The 24,874-nt window shown below is 33.1% G+C and overlaps 1 protein-coding gene across 5 annotated transcripts in view; it reads right to left on the bottom strand.

The window, feature by feature from the left end:
* The window catches only part of LOC106170041 (voltage-dependent calcium channel type A subunit alpha-1), a 150,133-nt gene that overhangs the window by 16,850 nt on the left and 108,409 nt on the right, over positions 1-24,874 (bottom strand). The window contains exons 26-46 of one of the 5 annotated variants that reach the window (XM_087008325.1): positions 24,497-24,576; positions 24,280-24,382; positions 23,911-24,100; positions 23,445-23,551; positions 20,134-20,242; positions 19,746-19,906; positions 19,313-19,468; positions 18,817-19,018; positions 18,230-18,394; positions 17,591-17,701; positions 14,840-14,968; positions 12,016-12,102; positions 11,737-11,757; positions 5,510-5,629; positions 5,102-5,167; positions 4,695-4,786; positions 3,900-4,053; positions 3,554-3,681; positions 3,221-3,317; positions 2,360-2,465; positions 1,448-1,462 (exon numbers count right to left, since the gene is read on the bottom strand). In XM_087008325.1, the coding sequence (XP_086864451.1) occupies positions 1,448-1,462; positions 2,360-2,465; positions 3,221-3,317; positions 3,554-3,681; positions 3,900-4,053; positions 4,695-4,786; positions 5,102-5,167; positions 5,510-5,629; positions 11,737-11,757; positions 12,016-12,102; positions 14,840-14,968; positions 17,591-17,701; positions 18,230-18,394; positions 18,817-19,018; positions 19,313-19,468; positions 19,746-19,906; positions 20,134-20,242; positions 23,445-23,551; positions 23,911-24,100; positions 24,280-24,382; positions 24,497-24,576 (2,399 nt within the window). Of the gene's footprint in view, positions 1-1,447; positions 1,463-2,359; positions 2,466-3,220; positions 3,318-3,553; positions 3,682-3,899; positions 4,054-4,694; positions 4,787-5,101; positions 5,168-5,509; positions 5,630-5,998; positions 6,119-11,736; positions 11,758-12,015; positions 12,103-14,839; positions 14,969-17,590; positions 17,702-18,229; positions 18,395-18,816; positions 19,019-19,312; positions 19,469-19,745; positions 19,907-20,133; positions 20,243-23,444; positions 23,552-23,910; positions 24,101-24,279; positions 24,383-24,496; positions 24,577-24,874 lie in introns of all 5 variants that reach the window. The other 4 variants (XM_087008327.1, XM_087008326.1, XM_087008330.1 and 1 more) reach the window with 4 other exon arrangements.

Below are 24,874 nucleotides of genomic sequence, written 5' to 3'. Positions count from 1 at the left end.
ATCATCACATTTGTATTCAACTAATTATGAATAAACCAAAAGCCTACATCATTTCATATTTCAGTATTAACAGAAGTGTAAAATGCTTTTTATTATAGATGGCATATCCCTAATCTAAATCAAATTTATGTGTCTATCAAATTTCAAATTTTAATTTCCAGCATTTGTCTGAAGAAGTTTTTTTTACAAAGTTTTTCAAATAATAAATGACCTAAACTGCACACTCCCAAATTACAATAACATTCAGATCCCACAGACTGCAAATTTGTTTCATGTTACTCCTTTTCAAAACATCAAATGTAATCTGTTGAGATATCATTTCTGACACAATACAAAACTATGTCCAAGTTGGCCACATCAATCAACATGATGGTTGTAAAAGGAGCATTTTTTAAATTCAGCAACGATTAACCTTCCTGCTAAAATAACACACACACACACACAAACTCTTTTTTATATGTAATATACTCACTGAAGTCAACCAATTTTATCTAAATAACATTTCACAGCCTAATTGTCAAAGACAATACACCACACTACAAATATCAACTAGTTCAACCAAATGTTTCTACTAAAAGATAGTTTTTGAAGTATTTTGAGGATAAATATGAGAAACATATTTTCGTCAATGGTTACATGTTATTGGCTTGTATCTGGCCAGCTAAAAGGCTAGACAATCAAGAATGGGTTCAACTAAAATTGCATGGCTTTGTCAGTATGAGAGAGTTTATAAAATGAAAATTGATACATTGGAAATATGTTAGAAGTGTAATTTATAAATAGGTTTAACAAATATGAAATAATAAATCTGTTCATAGAAATAGCATGTTAATGACTGAAATAAACAGAATTGATTTTATAAGGTACTTTTAATTATTCAAAAGGCAGTGGCTGGCAAAAGTGGCTGAGAAAGTGAAGCGGGCTTTTGAAATTTTCAATTTAAAGGAAGAAGCATGTGATAGTTAAAAAGTTACAAAAATAGCAGTCTATTTTCTTCTTCAAGATCTATCAAGAAGGCATTTAATAGGCTGGGCAGATTCTTTAAACTCTGTAAATGATATATCACAATGCACGCACAGTTCAAGTGATCTGCAACTGGAGCACAATTACTGTAATATGTGAGAAAAAGCCAGGAGTTTAAAAAATGGCTTCCATTTTTTTTCTGTTTCCACCATAATTTCAATCATGAACAAAACCTGATCTGTTTTTCATGGTTTTCAATGCCTTATATGCAAGCGCATATGTACTTGAAATATGTGCCAAACTAAAATGGCAATTTGTTAAGTGCAATCATAAGATAGTATCTTTTAAATATGTCAAAGAATGGTACAGGTGCACAAATGTGTTGCAATAAGAATACAATGTAGCACCAGTTGCAGAAAAAGAAAAGAAAAGCAAAGAAAAAAAAATTCACCGCACTAATGCACTGTATCAATAATTTCCAAACCTGAAACTTCCTTGTCTAAAAGGCCATGCAAAAGATTAGGTATATGATTAGATGGAAATTTCTCACAACATTTAATGTTTTGCAGATGACAGGTATAGTTTTCATAGTAATACAATTATTAATAGGTTCATGCCACCATATCACTGAAAACATTATTTTTCTTAAATAAAAAAAGGCTTGTGTGACCTCAAAAGATAACAAATTACCATAATAATTACTCAAAATATATAATATATGAGTTCTCCAATGACCTGAAACAATATTCCAATAAATATCAATAATTTTACAGGTGTGATGATCTGTCCTTGAATACACCTTGTTGGGCCATTGCACATCCTCAACATGGTAAATTATCCAATGAGATGTTTTCTATGTACAAAAGCAGAGGAAATCTTAACCTTCATTATTGTGTGGTTGTCATCATTGATGGCCTTTCTCCGACTGACATGGAGCTGCATGTATATGTTACACTTTTTTCTTTACAAATGTGTAACACTTGAATATCCATTTGATGCAAATATAGAAATGCCATGTGCTTCTACAAACTGGATGTTTCTATAAAAAGCTGGGTAGTAGACTTCAAATTTTCTGGCCATAAAAACATTCTGTAATATTCTGTGAATTTTTGAGAATGTATCAAGCTCTTTAGACCAACCACAATGCTTTAAGAGAACAATACAATTACAATTACTGTAAGATGTGAGAAAAAGCCAGGACTTTTAAAAATGGCTTCCATTTTTTTGTTTCCACCATCTTAATAATTTCAATGATTTCAACCATGCATAAACTGAAGGGGCCAGTTTCTAATAAGTCCTAAAACCCAGCACAACAGACCCATGACAATCCTATTTATAAGAAAAATATAATAATTAGTACTAAATAAATCATAAAAATTACTCTCAATTTTCATACCTAGGCTCATCTTTATCTGAAGCGATTCCCTCACCAAGGCAAAAAGAGTAGTGGTAAAGTGCACAGTACCATCCTCTGCTACAGGCATGTTCATGCGGATTAGTTTCTGTAAGATATCAGTTAGTAAATAAGCTATGATTGGGAAACACCACATTCTGCTAAGCTTGCATCATCATTTTGATTCACTGAAATATAGCAGTGCTTTTGTGCGATTGTTTTCACTGTCCATATCGTCAATTAAAAAAAGGTTACCAACTTTACTATAGTTATTACTTCAATTGTCAAAACAGATTTTAATACAGGAGGGGGATGGTAGTAACATTTGATACAAAAATTCAAAGTTTGTAAGCGTTTAGCGATACATCATACCATCTTGTTACAAGACCAAAAATTATTAGTATTTTTGGTGCAAATGTTTAAGGTTAATTACTAGCAGCATTCTATTTTGTTGTCATGTTAAGATAAATGACTGGGTCACCACAACCCAGCAAAGTAAGGTATGCATGCGCTAAATAATAAGTTAATCTACATCACTATTAGGGTCTGTTCAGAATGCGACACTCTATCTCTATTGACCAAATTTTTAATTTCTGATGTCTAAATGTTTCAGTTATCTTGCTTACACCAATGTTATGCTATGGTTAGCCCAGATTATGACTTTGCAAGTGCAACATTCTGTTTACAAATAACTAATCAATTATTAAGTTAATTCCAGCTTCAAATCAGGTATCATGAAGTTTGTGCCTTGTGGCCACACTTAAGTCGCACAAGAACATTATTTTATCTGTAGCTGACCAGTAAGGTAACCCTAGTGACAGAACTGTATACAAGTCATATTTCAACAAAATAATCACCACCTACCCTATAGGCAAGCCTGTATGGACATTTCTTGCCAAATCCTACAGGCGGTTCTAGATTTCTTAGCAAATCATACATATCCTGGTAAGAGATCCGGCCACTGAAACAGATTTGAATGAATGTAACCTTTCAAAGAAAAGACAAGTATGTATATTTGGATGCATCTACTTTTAGTATCATGTTCAGTAAAGAATATGATTAAACATGCTTTCACGCCATCATATAAAAGAAAAGAAAATTTGACATTATCATTCTGTATAAATTACCATGGCCTGAGCAGATCTTTACTCTGCTTTAAAAAAATATAGTACATTCTTTATACAAAGCCATACTTACGATGCAGTTGGGTCATAATCTGACCAAACTCGGATGTACTCATCCAAATGATGTGGTCCCAAAATAGAGGAATCTCGCGTCAAATAATCAAAATTGTCCATAATAACAGCAACAAACAAGTTCAGCATCTACAACAAATCGTAAATTGATTTGTGAAACATCATGATAACCATATAAAAAGCAAAGAATTTATGTAGATTCTATCATCAATGTGTATTCTTTGCATTTTAACTGAAAACATTATCAAAATCCTTTTTTTTTTGTCTTGATCGAAATAAAATATTCTTTTCATATCTAAAGGAAAATATGCATAACACACACCACAAACAACATTTATGTTACTTACAAGAAAAGAGCTGAAAAAGACGAATGATACAAAGTACATGTATGCCAGAACAGTGCCGCAGTCATTTGACTCCTCCTCGTCTTCAGGCACTTCACATGGAGCCCCCGAAATGCAGCTCAACATGATGTCTTGCCAGGCCTCTCCAGTGGAGCACCTAAAATAGAAGCCAAAATAATAAAACGTAAGACACTTGTAGGGGCAACATGTCTCAGATGTAACAATTAACAGGAATTAAAAAATGCATCATGGCTGAAATTTAGCATTTTTTTAAGGCAAAAATGTAAGACCTCTGGTTAAACAGCCAATGGTAAAGATTAATACCTGATAGGAACAAAAATTCTCCTTGATCAGCATGATATGATTGATAAAAAAAAACTCATTTGCATCCATTAGCTCGATTGTAATTGTATTAATTTTGATTTTAAAAATCAATATATCAACACGTCCCCAAACAACATGACTGGCTCAGGGGTGGATTTTATTTGCAAACCATTATTTTATCTTTAAAGAAGTAAAAAGAGAAAGGTGAAAAATTTAAATAGTTGACCTTTAAGAGAAATCAAGAAAATGCAAGAGGTTGAGGAAGGCAGTTCTATATGGGGTGCTGGGAGGGGGGGGCATAAATACAATACCCATATACCTGGATAAATCCAAAATACATTCATCTCTTAGCAAAACTTAATCCTCATTTTTCATATAAAAGCAAATTTATTTTTCTTTCATAATCTATTTATTACTTTCACATTAAAATCTTGGCATCCACTGCTCACCTGTTACACAGATTCAAGCACTTACCTAAATAGCAGCACCACGGCTTGAGGAAAGGTACGGAAGTTATTGTGGCGATTGATAGCCTTGTCGTCGACAAATTTAATATTTCCAAATATCTACAAAGAAAACTTGGATTGTTTAATGTCTATCATGTTATTATTTATAAACTGACAAAGTCTTAGGGCAAAATATCAATTGTTCAAATGTCTAATTTTATTTTTTAGATGAAATGATCACCTAAACCTCCCTTATTTCAAAATAAAATTTAAAAAAATTTTTTTTGACAATGAAGTACATAAATGTTGATCTGAGAAGCAAAACAGAACAAAAAGAAATATTTTTGCTGAATAAAAACTTCTAGATACTTTCATAATGGTTTATTTTCTAATTTTTACATTATATATCTCACTTTTATCACTCACAGAACCTACCTGCATCCCAACAATGGCGTATATGAAGAACAGCATAAGGATGAGCAAACACACATAGGGCAGTGCCTAGATAAACACAATCGATTGCAATGAAAATGCATATCACAACTGTATTGAAATATAAATGAGAATATGGTATGAATCTACAAATAAAGAAACTTCTCTCAGTATTCTAAGTTGACAAACTTGACAGTGGAAAAAAGTTGCTATTTTGAACCACCCTATTCCACAAAACATGAACAGCTCAAAGACTTGCTATTTATATATAATTACTTACTCAAATTTTGTTTCCTTTTAGGACAATTAAGAAAGGTCTGCATTTTATGTTTACCTTGGTTTTATATAATATATACATTTTTCTGTTGACAAGTGAACACCCAATCAACTTCAACATAGTACTATATTTACCTTGAATGATTGCACAAAAGTCCAGAGCAGAATACGGATTGTACCGCCCTGACGAAGCAATTTGATCAGACGAGCAGCTCGGAAGAGACGTAGAAATCCCAAATTTATGCTTCTACCAGACTGTAAGTGAAAGGTCAGGTCACAGTGAGAAAAAGTTTTATAGCTGTGCCTATCTGCAAGATAGAGGTCACACAATGCTTCTTTGGAAGGAGAAATCTGGGTGATTCATTTAGTTCAAGATTTTAGTTTAAAGTATGAAACTGATTAAAAAACATAACAATTTCTGCAAACAGAACAATTTTTACCAAATACAATGAGATTTCAAAATTGAAGTTTGTTTCAACTGTGTGGCCTTGCCTGGTATTTTTAACCCAAACTCTCCCCATGGAAGCCGTGACATTGACAAACTTGCAGAGAGGTGCCCAGTTTTTTCTCACCCTCCTGGCCAGTTGCGTAACGGTCAAACTGAGCAATCAGTGCCCTGATTACCTTAAACGATTGTATGAAAGTCCACAGCAAACACCTGATAGTGGAGCCACGATTCAGAATACGGATAGTGCGGGCAGCACGGAACATCCTAAGGAATCCCAATTTAATCAGCCCACCTGGCTATAACACAAGTCACAAAACAAACAAAAAATAAAAAGTAAAAATTTAATGAAAGTAGGAGTGAATGCCATGAAAATTGAAAAAAAAATAGTCCTCTGAATTAGTTTGCTTTAGGTGGATGAAAAATGAAAAAGCAAAGCAGAATATCAGCCAAGAGCTGAGTTTATATATGAGAAAGAAGAATACCAAATGTGGGTAAGCAGTATGGCATGATAGACAGGTCATGAAAAATTTTCTGTTAACAAGATGAATTCATGGCTAACAAATAAACTGATTAGTTAAACTATCTAAAATTAAATGAAATCTAATTCAGACTCTCAACATATGAAAGAAAAGGAAAACCTGAGATTTCAGAGAGGTAACAGTTACCTCCTTATTATGTACCACCAAACGGCTTTCTGTAACTTAAAATAGGTCAACAACACCAAATAATGTCAATTTTATACTTCTCAAATACATGACTTAATAACTGTAATATAGAAGTTTTTGGACGGACAATATTTGTCTTAAGACATCACAGAGGATGAGAAGCAACAGTGGCAAACTTTCAAGCAATGTAAAAGTGAGTGATAAATAATGAAAAATGAACAGGGTATCCTTTATTATTTAGGACTAAAACATCTTATTGTTTGTGATTCTATGTGGTTTTGAGGTTTTGAATAAGACACATGTCCACAGCACCTCCAACTTGCCAAGCTGGTGGTACAAAATTAAACATTTCAGATAGTTGCCACAACTTTTATAAACAGAAATCATTAGATCAATTTAGCCACATAACAACAAGGTTAATGATTTAAGAAATTTTGTATAAAAAAAAAACTTCATTTCCCCATTTGGGAACATTCAAATTCTTCCATTTTTAATCATCATCACATAAAAAATACACTTATCACAACAGCATAAATACTACTACCTAAAACTTAAATACTGATGACAGAATTTTGTAATGGAGGAATATGACAAAAATAGCAAGAAGGGAATAAAATACAGGAAGCAGATAACGGAGGTCAGAACTTTAAGGGGCATCACTTGGAAGCCTGTTGTACATGCCCAACTAAAGGAGCTACCCGGTAATAGTGGCTATTTCAAATATTGTCTCCACAGTCCAAAGTAACAAACCAATCACATGGATTTACTTTTCCTTGGTCTGTTTTTAATATCTATAGAATCGCCCTATGTCACTGTGGTTTTCATACGCAAATGCATAAGGTAATCAGTTCATTGATCTGAAACTAGTGCTATCAGCACAGTTCTTTGAAACTTATCACAACTGACAGGAAAAGTGAGAAAAAAGGCAAACGTGTCATTTTTCACATATTGCTTTATATACTGACTTCATTCAAACCACTAAGAAACAAGTGTCACAGTGTTATTGCAAATAATTCTATTTTCAACACTGAAAACAAGTCCTTGTGAATACCATGAATCATGTTCATGAGGTCCTTCCATAAACACTGAAATGTCTTACTGTGTCTGAGTAGATGCAAACAAGCAGTGTCATAACGGTACATGATGAAGATTTTATCATAACTTCATTTAGTCTGCAATTTTTAATGGACATTAAAAGCAGTTTGGTGTAATACTATATAATACTATGACCAAAAGCTATTGCAAGTTCCTTGTGTGACATTTGCAGTGCAGAGACATATCAGGCAGACCCTCCTTAAAGGGAATAATATATATTAAACAAGATATACCACTTAACAATATTTCAACTTTTTTTTTTTTTGATTATCCCAAAATGGCAACAAAATGTAGATCTTAATTTTCTTTCATTCAAACAGCAAAACTTAGGGTACCAGTAATATGAATTTCTCAAAGCTAGTGCTTTATGAAGTATTTACATCCATACATGAATGGCAGGTTTGGGTTGGTAGGTTAGTTTTACAAGCAGTGAATACAAACTCTTGTAGATGTGGCCATCACTTACTCACAATTTAAAAAAATTACAATTCCTATTTAAAATATGTTTTGATACAGAAAAAAAACTATATCAAAATCCAGAAAAGCAATATGAATATATCTAATGGATAGAAGTGTGAATTATTAACATCTTTCAACCAAGTTTAAACAATTATATTTTACAAAATATTTTAACCAAAAATTCAATATTCTGCAAAGTGTCAGATCCATCTTGTACAGATTCAGTTAGTTGTCTACAATGTTTAGAACTAAAACAGAAATAAAAAATTTCAAATATATATGTATGTATACATTTATATTGGAATAAGTCAGAAGTCTTAAATATGTGAGTAATTGCCACTATTACAAGTTCTGTCCAATAACAGCCAACAACATGTTTGTCTTAAAGGTAAAAGGGGATGCACACTGGGAAACATTTAAATGCATTTACAACTTTAAAATAAGCATACCAAACACTGACTTACAGACCCATTTTAGATTTTTTTTGTCAATTTAGATCCCTTTCATAACCCCTTTAGCCATAAACCCCGAATACAATGAGTTTACATTTAGTTTCAAAGATAATGTCACATGGTTACCATGGCAATGGTGCTAATCACCATGCTATATTGAGCTCTCACAACAATATAACTGGTAACCATGAAAATAGAGTAGATAAGCATGACAACACAACTAGCTATATCATGAGCATGGCAGTTTAGGTGGTTGGTGAAATAACAATACAATACAATACAACTTTGCTTGATATTTTTTGTTTACAAACATAAAGTGATAGATGTGTTCTTTACAAAAGTTCAGAATTTCTCCTGTACTCTGGATATACCAAAGGAAAGGTTATTCGTAAGAAAATGCTCTTTTCTGGAGCCAGATACACATGTACCCCAAAAACCAAATACTAAACAATGGACACAAAACCAGATCTCTGAGTTTACCCTAGTTCGAGACACCCCTCTCATATTTCCTGGATATTCCCTTGATAATATGTTGTGCAAAATATTACATTTGTTTGGTATATCAATATATCAATAGCATGTGGAAAATCAAAGTAATATTAACAGAAAATAGAGATTAACTATGGCAAAAAGGCATATGAATCTGCAGAGTATGACTTAGTGTTTTCCACCAGGGCTTGTTTTACAAGGTTACCTTCTGCAGTTTCCATGCTACAGACCCCCCCCCCCCTCCTGAGGATTCCAATAATCCCATCCACATAGACTTCATATGTTTTCTACCCTCTTCCATATTATGTCATTTAAGAGTCACAGATGAAAACAACTTTCAGATAAAAAGGCAAAATTTTGCCAAACACAGTTTTTACGCTGAATTTGCAAATCTTCAGGAGGACCTTTCTGACTTTTTTAATTCCCAAGCCTGGTTTATTAAAATTAGTACAGTGATGCTAAGCTTTGCACAGCTTACTGTAAAAATGCCCTTTGCTGTGATGTGCAAGATGTCATGGGCAGCAATGCTAATTTCCTTTCAGTTTAATCTGGAAAGTGTTTCACTATCACTCCAAGCAAGTGCAACATCACTCTACAAACATGCTGATAAGGAACTGCTGTGATTTAAGGTGCCAATAGTATATAAAATGCCACTACCAGGTCCTGAGGAATTAGTAGAAATACAGAGCATTATTAGTAGACTAAGTCTAAACAACACAGAATGAATGAAGATAGTATTCAAGTACGTTACACTTAGAAAAAGAGAACTAGTTAAAAGTATGACAAAAAATCAAATAAATAAATATATAAAATAAATAACAGACAAAGAAAACACATCAGAGAAAATGGTGGTACAAATCAAATCTAGGATGTTTTTTCTACAAACATGTAAAAAAAACTAAATAAATAAATGTCTATACTTCTACATTTTTAATCATTGACCAAAAACTTATAAAAATAAGGAATCTTCAGGCAGTAAGTTTCTTTTATGCTATGCACTTTTTAAATTGCATTTGTGTTAACTCAGTTAGGAAATACTTTTACTGAAAAGGATATTCATTTTTCAACAATAAGCACATGTGACTTCAATAGTTTAACAATTCTATGAATCCGTTTTTGTTGTTAGATGTTCGTGCACTAGCAGTGACACAGCATAAGATCTAAAAGGCAGTTCACTGGGTTTATTGTTAAGTAGTGAAGTGTATTAAGCATAAACATAGCTGTTGCCAATATGTTGTAGAATGCTTATAGTTGTAACAGTCAAAATCCTAACCCAGATTAGGTATTTGGCAAATTGCTTTTTTTTTTTTTTTTTGGCGTGAGTACCTGTTTATCATTTGTCTTGTGTACCAAGTGTTTTGACTTGTCTTCTGCTATTGTGCTGAGTGGGACAGATGTGTAAAATATAAGTGTAAAGCATAATAGTAAATTGTGTTCTTTACAGAAGTGATTGCGTTTGGTGCGACTGGCACATTCGTCTCAACCAAATGTGTCAAAGTCTTCAGTGAAACTTGAAATGATATATTGGATAATGTTTTTCAACTGCCTTTTCTAAGTATCCTATACAAATGTCTATAAAAAGAAGACAAAAAAGGTCAAATGTAAGGAAAACAATTAGAAGTGATAGAGTACAGGATGGAAGACGTAGACCACATATAGGTGAGCCATATCTATGAAGTATAAATGCATGCAAAAGACAAAAACATTCAGAAATATCCAGTGACCTAGTAGTGTTAGTGGGCTCATGCAACACATCTACAAAGTGTTTTGAAGCTACATTCAGAGATCCTATGACAATAGTATAAAATGTATTAGGGGTCTCCAAGAAGTAGCTTAGGCTGTGGGGAATGTTAGCACATCTTGGCAACTATCATCAGGTATATTTCACTATTTCACTTGTTCCCCCCAAAAAGCCAAAAAACACATAATTCGACTAAAAAAAAATCAACCTGATAAGAAACACCCTTTCAATTCAGACTTCTAAATTTCAACCTTTTTTGAAATTGGCTTGCAAACAAGTTTTGTCTTTTGCAAGCAGCATCAAATGTAAGTTTCTCTTTGTGGATGTTTTGTAAATAATTACCAACAGCCTGATGCTAGGTGCCTTGTTGTTTACATACTCAATTTTCACAGCAAACTAACCCAGGTCAAAATCTAGTAATATTTGGTAAAAACCCTTAATAAATTGGGGAGATGGTTTGTGTGTTTATGGGGTTGGGAGGTAGGCCAGAGGGGGGGGGGGGATATCTCAGATTGGCATAGAAAAAGTCACTCAGATGTCACCTCATTGCAATTCAATGAAAACCCACATCAATCAACTTAAATAAAATGCCTGCCAAATGCTGTCAGATTAAAAACCACATAGCCAGGGGTTCCCTTTATTCAGTAAATGAGTAAATACCATCAATGGTTTCTTCCCAAATATTCATCTTTTTTTCAATTAGTTACAAAAATTAGAACAACTGTGTAATACATTTTACCTTTCTTGAATTTGAATTTTTTTCATAGTGAAAAATTGGTAGAAAAAAAAAATGAAAATGCTTTGATGCAATGATTGGTAGGTAGTAAGACTCATGAACTTTAACATATAAGTTTCTAATTCCACAATTTCAACAAAACAACAAAACTTAAGTTTTCAATCAAGCATTTCCAGTCTGACAGCACTTTTGCAATTGGTGAAAAATTAACCAATCATCTCAAAACAATCTGGTTTCTGCACCATGCAGTTTAAAGCTTTTTTAGCGGTGCTCCTACCTCAAATAGACTAGGAACCAACTGTTAAGGATATATGGAAATTACTGACATGTCAACTTTTTTGCAAATCAATCTTTGTCAAAAATACAAAAATATTTCTTCTTTAAATATCTTATGCCCATCAACTGATTTCTCTAAAACTACAATTTAAAACCATACCTAAAGTGCCATTATAACTTCTGACAAGGCTTACAACAAACAATGGTATGACAAAACATATATGCCCATTCAGATGCAGCTTTTGTGTGTGTTGAATGTGTCATCAACTGAATAACTTACTGTGTTGAGAACAGAGACTAAAACATCCGTGATACTTCCAAGCACAGTGACAAAATCAAACACGTTCCACGGATCTCGGAAATAATTCTGAAAAAGATGAATGTGCTTAAAATGTCAATTAATTACATGGTGTAGGCATTACAAATGTTCTTTGCCATTGCAAAATATAAGGTTACTTTTTAGTGTTCATACACTAGTGAAGATAATTCTCAAAAGGTAGAAATCTTTGTAATTGTGCCTTTTTTAATCACATCTCATATGTATATTGACCTTTAAAATTTTGCAATGGCTAAGATTCATTCCAATGAAGATGCACAGATATGCTCTTATCATTCCAAAAACCAAACTGATTATCATTTATATTTACTACTTACTGTAGACATTTTAAGTTCAGTTACTATAACATCAGTGATAGAACCCAATACTGTAACACTATCAAAGGTATTCCAGTTATCATTGAAATACATCTGAAAGGGCAGCAATTTTGAAAATTTCAGTTTTTAAACATCACTGAAATCATATATCTGATCAATTCTACTGAAAGCATTAAGAAAAGGAAGTTTTAATATGTATGGCAATTATTTATACTGACTTTCTTGAAGGCAGAGTTTTTTGTCTGATGAGAATCAAATTAGGTGCAAAAAGGCACATATCATATGAATAATAATTTTTATCTCAGACTTCCACCAAAAATTTTAATTCCGATTCAAAATCTAAAATAAACTACATGGTAAATTTGATGTTTAAAAAAAAATCAAAATCTATACAATCATTAAATTTCATACAATTTAATCCAAAGGTGGCACAGAATGTGGCAAATGATATGGCTGCAGCTAGCATCTTATTCCTGTATTCTTTTTTGTTTCATATTAAACAAAGTAAGGAAGATCAAATTGAAACTTATGCATGTTGTGCTATATCACTGATCAGATGCAAAATAAGGCATGGGTGCTATCACTAATCAATGCAATTGATTTTCAATCCATAAAATACTATGGCAATACTATGCTCACTGGATATTACAACTGTTACAGAATATTTTACCAACAACAAAATCTATTTAAATAAAGCAATTTATGAAAACCTGATAGCTTGTAGAGGATTATATAAATAAACTAAACACTAAGATCCATAACAGAAAACAGCAAATGAAAAAAAAAAAAAGCAACTAGCAGCAAAAACATTGCAGGTATGAAGGAAGCTAGGGAGACGGGCAAATGTGATGAAGCAAAATGAATCAAAAGTAGGCTATTAAAAGCTGAGAAAAAGTTTTCTCATGCATGAGATTCATATATAAGTATGCTATCAAGTGTTAAATTGAGGTTCCTATGTCTATCTAAATCTCTGTTGCTTTTATGTCTACACTTTCTCTGGTAAATCATAAGAAAAAATACCCTTTTTCCCAATTTCAGAGAATTTTAAAGTCCCCAACTACTTTTTTAAAGGCAAAAATCTGCTTTAAGAATGTAACTTTAAATGTCAAAAAAGGTAATAAATAGTATTTTGATAAAAATTCTGAGTTCAAAATGTTTTGTCTTTTGTCAAATATCAAGTGCACTCTGGTTTCATATATGATTCATCGGTTTCTGCAAACTTAGTTAGAAGGTAGAGCTCCAATCATTTTTAAACATCGTCATACTTATGTCAGCGCTAGATATTCTAAGACTGGGGTAATCAGGTTTTTTATTTGCCAGTCAATTCCACATCCTTTTCCTGCCTTCGTTAAATGAAGGTTCTACATCTTACACACAGATTCAATTTTACGAATCAGAAAAATAATTTTTTCTTTTTATCTTCATTTAAATATGTTATTCACCTACATCCAAAGTGAACCATATTGTTACTAAATCCAATGAATTTTATTTGACTTACAGACAAGGTGTATGGCTGGAGTGGAACGGTTAATTTCTAATGACATTTCCTAAAATTTGCAATGGAATCAGATTTTGAGAAATCCAACTGCTAATTTCTAATAATCTTTCCTGCACATTGTTAAAAAGTCCAGCAAAAATTACTGTAGCAAAAGTTTGTTGAGGGATAAAAGCATTATATGGTACTCACATATTCGAGCCTTATATTATGACATATAGTGCACACAAAAATGATACAACGGGAAACATTAATATTATGGCCTATGGTAAGTTAATACAAAGATTGGGGTAACATTTAGCAGCAAACTATAAACTGTAAATGGCTTTCCAAAACTTGACAAAAGCAAACAAATTAACTTACCAAGTGGTAATCAGTTAAAAGGTCCATTACATTTAAAATCTTATAAAGTTGCTGAAGGTGACATACAATCATATCAATAACCTAATGGCAGGATAGCAGGATAGCTGCAACAGACGTCATGTCCACTTCACTATAGCTATAGGTCTGAACAATTACATTGTACAAGGGGGACAAATTGGCTTGGCAAAAACACTCGATACATCAGCCACTTTATTTTACTGTCAGTTAGCTAAGGAATAAGACATGAGATGAAAATGGCAGGATTATGTTATGCAAACACATTAAAACCACCAAGTGATATCTAATAATGCCTTTCTTTTAAAAAAAATTGAATGATTACTGATCAATTATGCATTTTGGAATAGAAACCACCAAGCAGCATGAATCTGGTAATCACAGATCATCTGTATAAACTGCCCAAGACCTTGAAACAATTGTTTATCAGGTATACTAGTACATATACACATATATACATACTTATATTCATATATTTTTTCAAAATAGGTTTCTGCCAGCATCATCTCCAGTCTTAGCCCATTTGCTTGACTTTAAACATTGTTAAGTTGCCATTCTTTGCAGTACAAGACCAAACCTGAGGTCCAAAAGCTATTATCTTGAGGATGCACTCAATGGCAAATACAGCGGTAAAGGCGATATTTAAGTAGCCCAGTGTTTCAGCGTATGTTTTGTCTGCAGGGGTAGGATCTGGACCTGAGGTAGTCTGGTTCGCAGAAGAAGTGATAGACACAAAAGTAAAAAAGTAGAAAAACAAGATACTCATAAATAAGATGAATTTATAATAGCAGATAATAATAATAATAATAAATGTGAGATGCTTTGACAGCCAACTGATGAAGAGCTTAACTGGTGTCTGTAAATCAGAGAATTGTAACAGCGGCACATCTAGAAAGCAAAATAAAATCAATGTCCAGTGGTAAAACTCCAGCCTAAAGGCTCCCTATACCTTGCTATATATATATATGTGCAAATTAATGTTAAAGAACTATTTGTTGCCATAACAATTACAGCTGGCCAATACAAACAGATGAACTTCCATGCAACCAAATCAGGACAGCCAATCAAAATGGTTGTCTGGTTAGGTCCATGACACCTGTTTCTAGGTAACAGCTGGTTGACGTAACAGCAAAGGCAACCACAACCAGGCAAGTTAACTTGCAAGGTCTCATGCTTATGACAGTAGATGAATACATCGTAACATGCAGAGAAACTGAAAGCAGGGCGCACAATTAGCTATATTTACAGCAAAGGTGACAATGTGAGTCATATACATAATAGCACATTGAATTTAAATATTTAATTTGCAGTTTGCCTTCCAAAGAAGCTTTGAAAAGATGAAAAAATATGACTATGGGGTTTTAAAAATTTTTGATCAAATATAAAAAGTCACCTTTACTGTGGCACCTCTGGCATCAGTATATGATCATTTTATTGTATGATGGACATCTTTTGGTGTTGCACATCACTAACTTGACCATAAGTTGCCAAATCATGTGATGTATTTTGACATAATTTACATGACTTTCAACTAATGAAAGGGGTAGGTGTAAATACCAAATATCAACTTTTTTTGCTTTTAACAATGTGGCATGACTGGTGCAGAGACAACATAAATGGGATAGTTGCATAACATTTCTTGGGTCCTGGAAAATTGAATGTAAACTAAACACCATGAAGTTTTTGTTTTAATGAAATCCACCTGGCATTGACACTGCAAAATCAAGACCTGGTACAAAAGAATCTGCTTAAAGAAGTATCCCAGCACTAGAATTCTCCATGTAATCCACTAAATACACTACACATGTATCTTGGACAGAAGCATACACCCAAGAAAACATTGTAGGTTGAGGGGGGAGACTTACAACAAGAGACTACAAGTAAAACAACATCTTGTTAAAGAATTACAACAAAGAGCCCAGCAGAGAAAGAGAGAGAGAGAAATAGACACACAATGGTTGAAAACTCATGGTTTGCCATAACAAATGAAAAAGTGAAATTTTTTTTAAATCCCATTAAAAAAAATTTGAATACACATAACATTGATAAGTATATCTTTGGATAACACATTTCATTATTAAAATAAATATTCAAAAAAGTAAGTGGAAAGTTCACCAAAAAATGTCTTTAAAAAACTTTGTTTTCCCAAACATTGCAAGATTGACAAATTCATTCAATTACATGTATATTTTCATAAGTCACATGAAGACCTAAATAAACAAAACATCGAACAAGAATACCATGAATTTTACACCATTTCTAGGACATACATTAAGCACTTAATGGCCATGTGAACATAACATTTTATTATGCACATATACATTCAAACCTTGACTCCAAAGCCAATCATCTTTAGTATACTCTCTGTCACAAAGATGGCTGTAAAGCCAGTATTGAAATGTTGCAAGAATGCATTGTAGGTAATCTGCGTCTGGGTAAGTTTATCTTCTTCCCCAAAGTATATCTAATACAAAGCATTAAAAATCAAAATGAAAAAGGTCTAAATGTTGTAAAACCAAATCTAGCACCAAGGTTGAAAGAAAGGCTGCAGGCCACTACCCTGAAGATGAGAAAGAAAACTGATAATAACGACACATGATCTGAAATAGTGGTACTGGAACAGTAATTCCTAACACCACAAGCCATCAGTTAGAACACAGGTGCAAACCACTTAAAGTCATGGGTTATGCACACAGGAGTTTCTTCATAGCTTAACCATTGAGGACCTACATACTACTTAGGAAATTTTTCTATTCTAATAAGGATCACTATTTTTTTTAATGCACTTTGAGTATCTAGGGTGAGGGTCATAACAGCAGGATGTAGACTTTGAAAGGTCATGTGTGAATTTTAAAGTCCAAAGGGCATACCTAGATTCAGATTACAAGTCAACCATCTTGTGAATCCATCATCTTTTTAAAATGAAAAGGGGCATACCATGGGATGGTAAGAATACTGCCAGAAGCATGAGTTTACAAGTTAACTTGGTTCAGCAAGGCAAAAATATACCTCATCTCTCTTGTCTTATCACAGAGTGTGGGCACTTCATAAATATGTGTCATTAAAACTTTCCAAAAGCTAAACCAAACCTTCAGTCAAAAATAAATTGTTAAAAGCTGTAAAAACTTGCTGACTTCAGGAAGTTAAATGTTTTGGTTTTCAAATTGTTGAACCAAAAACCCACCAAGCCCATAATATATATATATAACATCTCTGTGCAGTGTGATAAGAAAAAAAGATAAGGCTATTTCATATTATTCATTCTTTTTCTTAAAGTTTCCCTTCACCACCACCCTAAAGCAAGAGCTAAGTCAGCATTCATTTTTACCTTTGGTCCAAAAGCAATAATCTTAAGGACACATTCCACGGTAAATAAGATGGTGAAGGTAATATTAAGGTAGCTAAGGACGTAGGTGTATGTTTCTGGCATATTATAAAACTGTGGAGAGATAAAGAAATCATTCATATTAAAGTTGATATAGTTTGAAGCAATACAATTTAAAAATATATAAATCTCTTGTTATTATGGAAAATATAATATAAAACATTGACTGTAATTCTTCATTAAAAAATAGGTGATAACCTAAACATTTAATTCATTATCTTATCAGCAATCATTCTATTTACTGACAAACAAATCATCAACAATTATCAAGAAAGTAAAAAGATGTCAAGGTCTCAGCCTGGAATCAAAACTGACAGAAAAATAAAGATAATGGTAATTGGTGATAAATTCTGAAATAAATGATTTATCTTTTTTGCCAACAATAAGTTCTTTTTGATAAAAAATCATAACTTCATTTGTCAACAATTTTAATTTGCTTTAAAATTATAGAGTAATCTTAAACTCTACAGTATGACTATTTCAAAACCATTTCAACACTTGACACAAGTTAAAACAGTTCTAAACAATCAGTTAATTGATTTCCAGCTTACAAATGTTACAATTTCATACTTAAATACATACCTTCATCATGAGTACCACTGTGTTCAAAGCAATCATGCCCATGATAAAATACTCAAAGTGTGCAGATGTGACAAGTTTCCAAATGCGAAACTTTACAGAGTCTTTGTTTTTGGGCATATAGCGACATATAGGCCTTGCATGAATAGCAAAGTCTATACATTGTTTCTGTAAAATTGGAAAGAAGAAACCATTCTTTACTACATATTTTAAAAAATAAAAAAAGCATGAAACAAGATTAAAAACTAAGGAATGGTAATTATTCAATATGATACAAGAATAAATTTAAGAAATTAAACTACGAGCTTAATTAGCTGCAGAAAGCAATCAGACAGATTTTCAACTACCATACACCACAAAAAGTTAGTCCAACTTCACCATTTTACCATAAATTATACACATCTAAAAACAAGTAGGTAAAATGGCTTAGTGGCCATAAGACTGGAGGGTATGGAGGTCCCTTAACGTGGCAAATTTGCAAGAAAAAATTGGAATGATGTCAGAAAAATTGTGCCTGAATATAACAATATCTGACCATTTGGTCATGCACATATTATCCTTTGTTAGGCCATAGCAAGTGAAGACGTTACCTGATTTTTATCTAAATCCTGGTCCACAAGCTCATTTTCGCCTTGTTCTTGAAATGTAATGATGATTAAGGCAACAAATATATTGACAAAGAAGAATGGAAAGACAATAAAGAAGACAACATAAAACATGGCTGTCTCCTGATGGGCACCGGGTGAAGGACCTCTTCCTTCCTCTGTGGAGTCCATGGAATGCTGGAGTACCCTGAAACAGGAGTGCTCAATGTAAACAAGTGGGACCTGGCATAGTATAAATTATGCAGGAATACAGAGTGGTTCCACAAGCTGTATTCATTTTAATTCATTTTATTTATTTTTTCATTTTAATTCTAACACTTAATTAAAGAAATCCTGGCTTGTGAAAAAACTCGTGTATAAGATTACGTATAAAATGGCAAAACACGGTAATCTTCAAGTCAAGCTTTGATTGTTGAATGTTTTTGGCAACTTCAATAATAATATGCTAGAATGCACAAAGTTGACTGAAAGTAGTGCTTACTGAGGCCATCCTTCTCCCGTGGATACAGTAAACAGTGTTAACCATGCCATAGCTACATTATCATAGGCAAAGTCATATGGCTCCCATACACGCTCTTCCACTTTCGGAGTCTGGGCATCAGAATCGTCTGAACTTTCATATACAAAATATTGTCCCCTAAAATGACAAAAGAAGAATCAATAATGATCCCAGTACATTTCATCTCCTCATTTCGCATTCAGCTGACTCAGTCATTCACTGGCAGAGTCTTATAGTATTTGTTAACTTTTGTCCTCTAAAATACTTTAATAGATTCCTCACAAAACATTCCTCACATGTATTTCCTAACAATAAAAAAGACAAAAAGGGCCTTCAGATGTATATTATCTGATTCAGAACTGACATAAAATCTTTAAGATAAAAAAAATCCTGTAAAACAAGGTTTGTTACTCACTGGCACTCTTTCTCTTCCATCTTTGATGAGTCTGTGCAGTGATAGAACTTTCCTTTAAATAGCTGAACGGCAATCACGGAAAATATCAATTGGAAGAGAGTGTACACTATGAGGATGTTGAATACATTTTTCAGTGATGACAGCACACAGTCAAACACAGCCTGAAATACATTTAAAAGTACACTTTATAGACCTTGTGTCCATATGGAATGCAAAAACATGCTTAAACTTGTCACTGCACTCATATTCAAATTAACGTTTTTAAATAGCTTAGTCAATAGTCCATATACACATGCATGCAACACAAATTCACACAGCATTGACTCATCACTGATGCCAGCTGCAGACATTTTAAGTCCAGTTTAAGTTTTAGTTTTTGTGCACTTACCTTAAGTTTGGGCACTCTGTTGATAGTTTTGAGTGGTCTCAGTACTCTTAGCACTCTGAGTGATTTGATGGTATTTAAGTTCTTGCCAGCAGCAGATCCTGTTTCCCCACTGCAATGTACAAGAGGCGCAATAGATATTTGCTCAAATTTACCAATTCAATGAACAACAATCCTGTGCAAAACTTTGGATAGTTCTATTATTGTGTTTCAATAAAAATTAAGAAAGATAATGAATCTGTATATTTTTAATGCTAAAAAAGTGATAGTTTTACCGAGCATGCTATTCAAAACAACCCTTCATCATAAGTATATATATGCAGTAATACTTTTCAGCTTCTGTTCATTTGGTCAAATTAACCGAAATATAAGACTTCATAATTTCCTTTTTTCCAGATATATTTAAATTATATAATCATTATCAATATTTGTGAAGGGAAGTATACACCCAAACCGACAATTCCTGACATTTTTTGTAGGATAGACTGCTTTAAAATACTGCTTTTATTTGATGAATGAAATCTATTAACTTCAGAATGAATTAAAATCCAAAATGGCTTATTTAGCTAAACAAATCATGCAAATTGACGACCTTGATTTTGTTAAAATGAGTCAAACATTAGAAAATGATAAACTTTTAGCACCATCTTGTTGAAAAACAGACCCTAAAATGACAAAAAAAATCAAAATGCAAATAAATCAATTCATGTACTCTTTCGATACAAACTACAAACTCCAAAAAAGGAACATCCCATTTTTTTGCAATCTAAATTACACAAACTGTTCAGAATAAAATAAGGGCAACTACTGATCCTAGACTCCACATAGCTGTCATAACAATTCTGTAATTGGTAAAAATAAACTGATGCAGCAGTAAACATTAAAATATATGTAAAATACATTCAAATGTATGTCTCATAATAATACAAACAATCCTAAAACTTTCGATAAATTGGTACAATGACCTCTTCAGGTTTGAATCAAAAGCATTTCTATATACACAAAAACTGGCAACATACTATCAATGGGTGCACAAGCTATGTATAAGAGTGATGTTATTTTGCCACTTCAATCATGGTGCAGCATACAGGTGTGCCAACTGAGCTTTTCATTCTTCTATCATGCCTATTATTTCTTTTTGTTTTAGTCTGTTACTCTATTATGGTTTATAGCAAAATTAACAATAATACATCAACACATTTTTTTCAGAAGTTGGCAAACCTGTGTATGTAAGAGTTTGACCATACAATGACATTTATGGCAGAGCAAGAAATGGAAATTGTTAGCTTAAGAGCAGAATATAGTTATATGTACAAAAATATTTGTATAGCATATCAGAATGACAGGCGTTCCAAGATGGATGCAGTGAGTGATGGAGCTGCTGAAATGAATGCATTTCAAGGTACAAATAGCTGAAATGCCAGAGCCATAGAATATGAAAGCCAACTCTTTCTCTCTCTCTCACACCAGCTCTCTCTTTCTCTCTCTCTCTCTCATCTCTCTCCCAGTAAGCATGTTTAACAGATTGCAGTATTTTTTTGTAGAGGTGCATTATAAGGCAGCCAAGCATGTGTGCCTATATCCAATGATCCGGGAGACACACGGACACTTACGAATAACGGATCTGATAAAAGCTATGATGGGTAAAATGATTAAGTCGTAATATTATTTCCTGGACCTTTTAATCAATATAAAATTTCCTTCTCAAATCTCATATAATCAAAGTTACTTCTAGGTTTTATAAAAACCAATAATGTATTTTCACAGGTCTGTATTACTGTTAAAGAAGCACACTGTTGCATGTTAGTATTGTTAGTATACCTCTTTAAAATCTTGCCCCTTTTAATAGCTAGGGTTTTCAAAATCGTCGATAATTTTAATGGGCATATGACAATGTGTGAATCAAAAATACAGTTATGCAATATCATAAAACAGTGCAAATCTTTTTCTAAAATCTTCAAATTTTCAAAACACAGATTTTTTTCCTGATAAACTAAAACTGAAAACAAAGTGAGAAAATGTGCATTAGATTAAACCAAAATCTTACCCTTCAGATGGTTTGTTTGCCTCAGTTATCCAGCTTAATGTTTAGTGAACAATATAAGAGGTCAAAGTTCATAATAAGCTTTGAGATATAAAGGTCAGATCAAGGTCAAAAGGTAATTAAAGGCAACAGCCAGAAATAATGGACGAAAGAGAGACAGGCACCGAGATCATTCATGGCTGGGCTTACAGATGGATCATTTTGATTCAAACAGGACGTTTCACAGCACATTCAATAATTAGAAAAAAACATGCAATCGAAAAAAAAGTTACATTTTCAACACATGAGCACCTTTGCCTATTCATGTCTGATATTTTTAAAATCACACTCTCAGATGAGGACAATTAACTTTAAACGTAACTACTGACTTTGCTCCCTTATGTAAATATCCTTACACCATTAAAAAAATAAAATTAATGTATTCCTATTGTACACAGATAACTCCTTTAATGTATGGAAGCAAGCACTAATATGCTGTTCAGGGGCGGATTTAGGCCGTCTTCTGGGTCTTCCGGTAAACGGTCAGATTTTCAAGTTTACAATAACGGGTAACTAATTTTTCTGTCGGAAGACGGTCAAAAATGAAGAATGGATCAACAAAGATAATTTGGAAGACTGTCAGAAAATATGTCTGGATCCGCCCCTGCTGTTATGATTTGGTTATACATTTAAGAAAATTGTCACAAAAAATTATTGCAAATTTGGAATAAACACTAAATGAATGCCATGAAAATCATAATGGCAAAGGGTTGATTTCTTAGTTAAAAAGCAACCGTTATTTAGTAGTGTTTTCTCTTGGTTTTGAGAAGACATTTGGATGTAATTTGTCCCACTTTCAACTGTACAGGTATATAAATGTAACCATGCATAAGTTATCAATCAAAATTAGTACAGTTTTTCATCACTCAGCCTATGCTGATTGAAAACATCATTATAAGTCCAGAATCTGAATGAACAGATAAAAAGTTTTGTTTTATAAATTAAATGAGATGGACAACTGAGCTATATCTATGCCATCTTCCAAATTACTGCTGTTCACATTTGACACTCGCCAAATTGTTTCTTGCCTGTCATATTCACACTCTTCAAACTAAGCTTAAAACTAACCTACCTATAACTAAAGCCTAAGTGATGTACATATCTTTTACCATTCCTCCTTCTGAAGAATATTTCAGAAAAAAAACTTGAACACCATACAGCCAGCAAATGCAAAAGCTGATGGGATTGGTTCATTCCCAATAATATAATTTACTGAATAATGGACACTCACCTGAATGCAAATGCCACAAGGGCACAGGTTACCACAGTGGCATCCAGAATGTTCCACAGGTCACGGAAGTAGGCTCCAGGATGAAACAAGATACCAAGGTCAACAATCTGAAGGGTAAAGGTGTATTAAAAGAAGTCATTTATACATGTGAACAGGCGCAATGACAAGAATTTTTCTTTTTTATCATTTGGTAAATTTATGATATTAGGATTAAATAGGTGTAAATGCCAGATTTCGAAACTATAATGGACGTGAATACCTGTGGACAATCTGATTAGTCGTACAGTGTCTTTTGAATCTTTGAGTGTTATTTTTTCACATATTTATTTCCAATGAGGATCTTTATCTTTTTCAGATAAGATGCGGAAAATGAATATATTGACGACAGATAAATGTCAAACATCAGTGGCATTTTCTTGAAATTTTGGATTGAGTAGGGTTATATATTACAATTTATAATACAAACCTTGAGGATCATTTCCACAGTAAAGACGCCAGTAAAAACATAATCAAAATAATTCAGTATCTGGTTTTGGAATGAGTTTTCATCCACTGGGTCCTCTGCTGCAAGGGCAATACTACTAGCGCAGATTACTATCATAATGAAAAGGTCGAAGTAGCGCAGGTTCACTACAAAGTGACATATCCTACGCACTCTGAAAAACATGAAGTCGATCATGAAATAAAATCTTTTAGAAAAGGTATGCATGAATGAAACACATTTTCCGACATTCAAAAAGACAAGAAAAATACAATGTGCTTTCTGTTGTCAGCAATAATAGTAAATGCAGTTTTTAATACTGGCAGATATTCTCAACTATGAAATTCTGCTTACGGGTTTTTAGGTCCAAAGATAAACATAGAGCTGTAAGGTAACATTGGTTTAGGTTTGCCAAATGCAGGCTCATCTTCCTCTTCTTTCTTCTTTTCACCTTCTCCTAAAATCAAAAGTTGAAATGTATATACATAGGAAACATTTGCAAAATTTTGGCAAACTATGAACGGTACTAATCCTCTAAACCCTTTAAACTCAATTTTTTTTAAAATCTTACCATCTGACCCTTCCTCTCCAGGTTCCTCAGCTTCATTATCACTGCCACCTTCAGTGTTGTTTGGTTTTTCATCTGCTCTTCTACAAATATACACAAAGAAACATTGGGTCACAATCCCCCCGCTGTGCAGAATGAGTGAATTGAAAAAGTGGCCCTATTACCAGCACTGAATTGCTGAAACCTTTCCTTTAACTTATTAGATTTGCCTGCTTATTTTTGGCCAAATTGCAAGCTTTGTGTACACAATTTTAATACAATTTTAGACAAAATCTGCAACATTTGGTATGTGACATGTGAAAACACAACAGAATTAGGTAACTACCCCCTTGATTTGCAGATACTAAAGGTAATTTTTCAACCTGCAATTAGTATCATTCA

This window comes from Lingula anatina, chromosome 3 (assembly GCF_051362555.1).
Source record: "Lingula anatina isolate TDL-2025a chromosome 3, LinAna3.0, whole genome shotgun sequence".
NCBI lineage: Eukaryota > Metazoa > Brachiopoda > Lingulata > Lingulida > Lingulidae > Lingula > Lingula anatina.
Note: the sequence above shows the minus strand (reverse complement) of the source record. Positions and strands in the feature narration are given on the sequence as shown.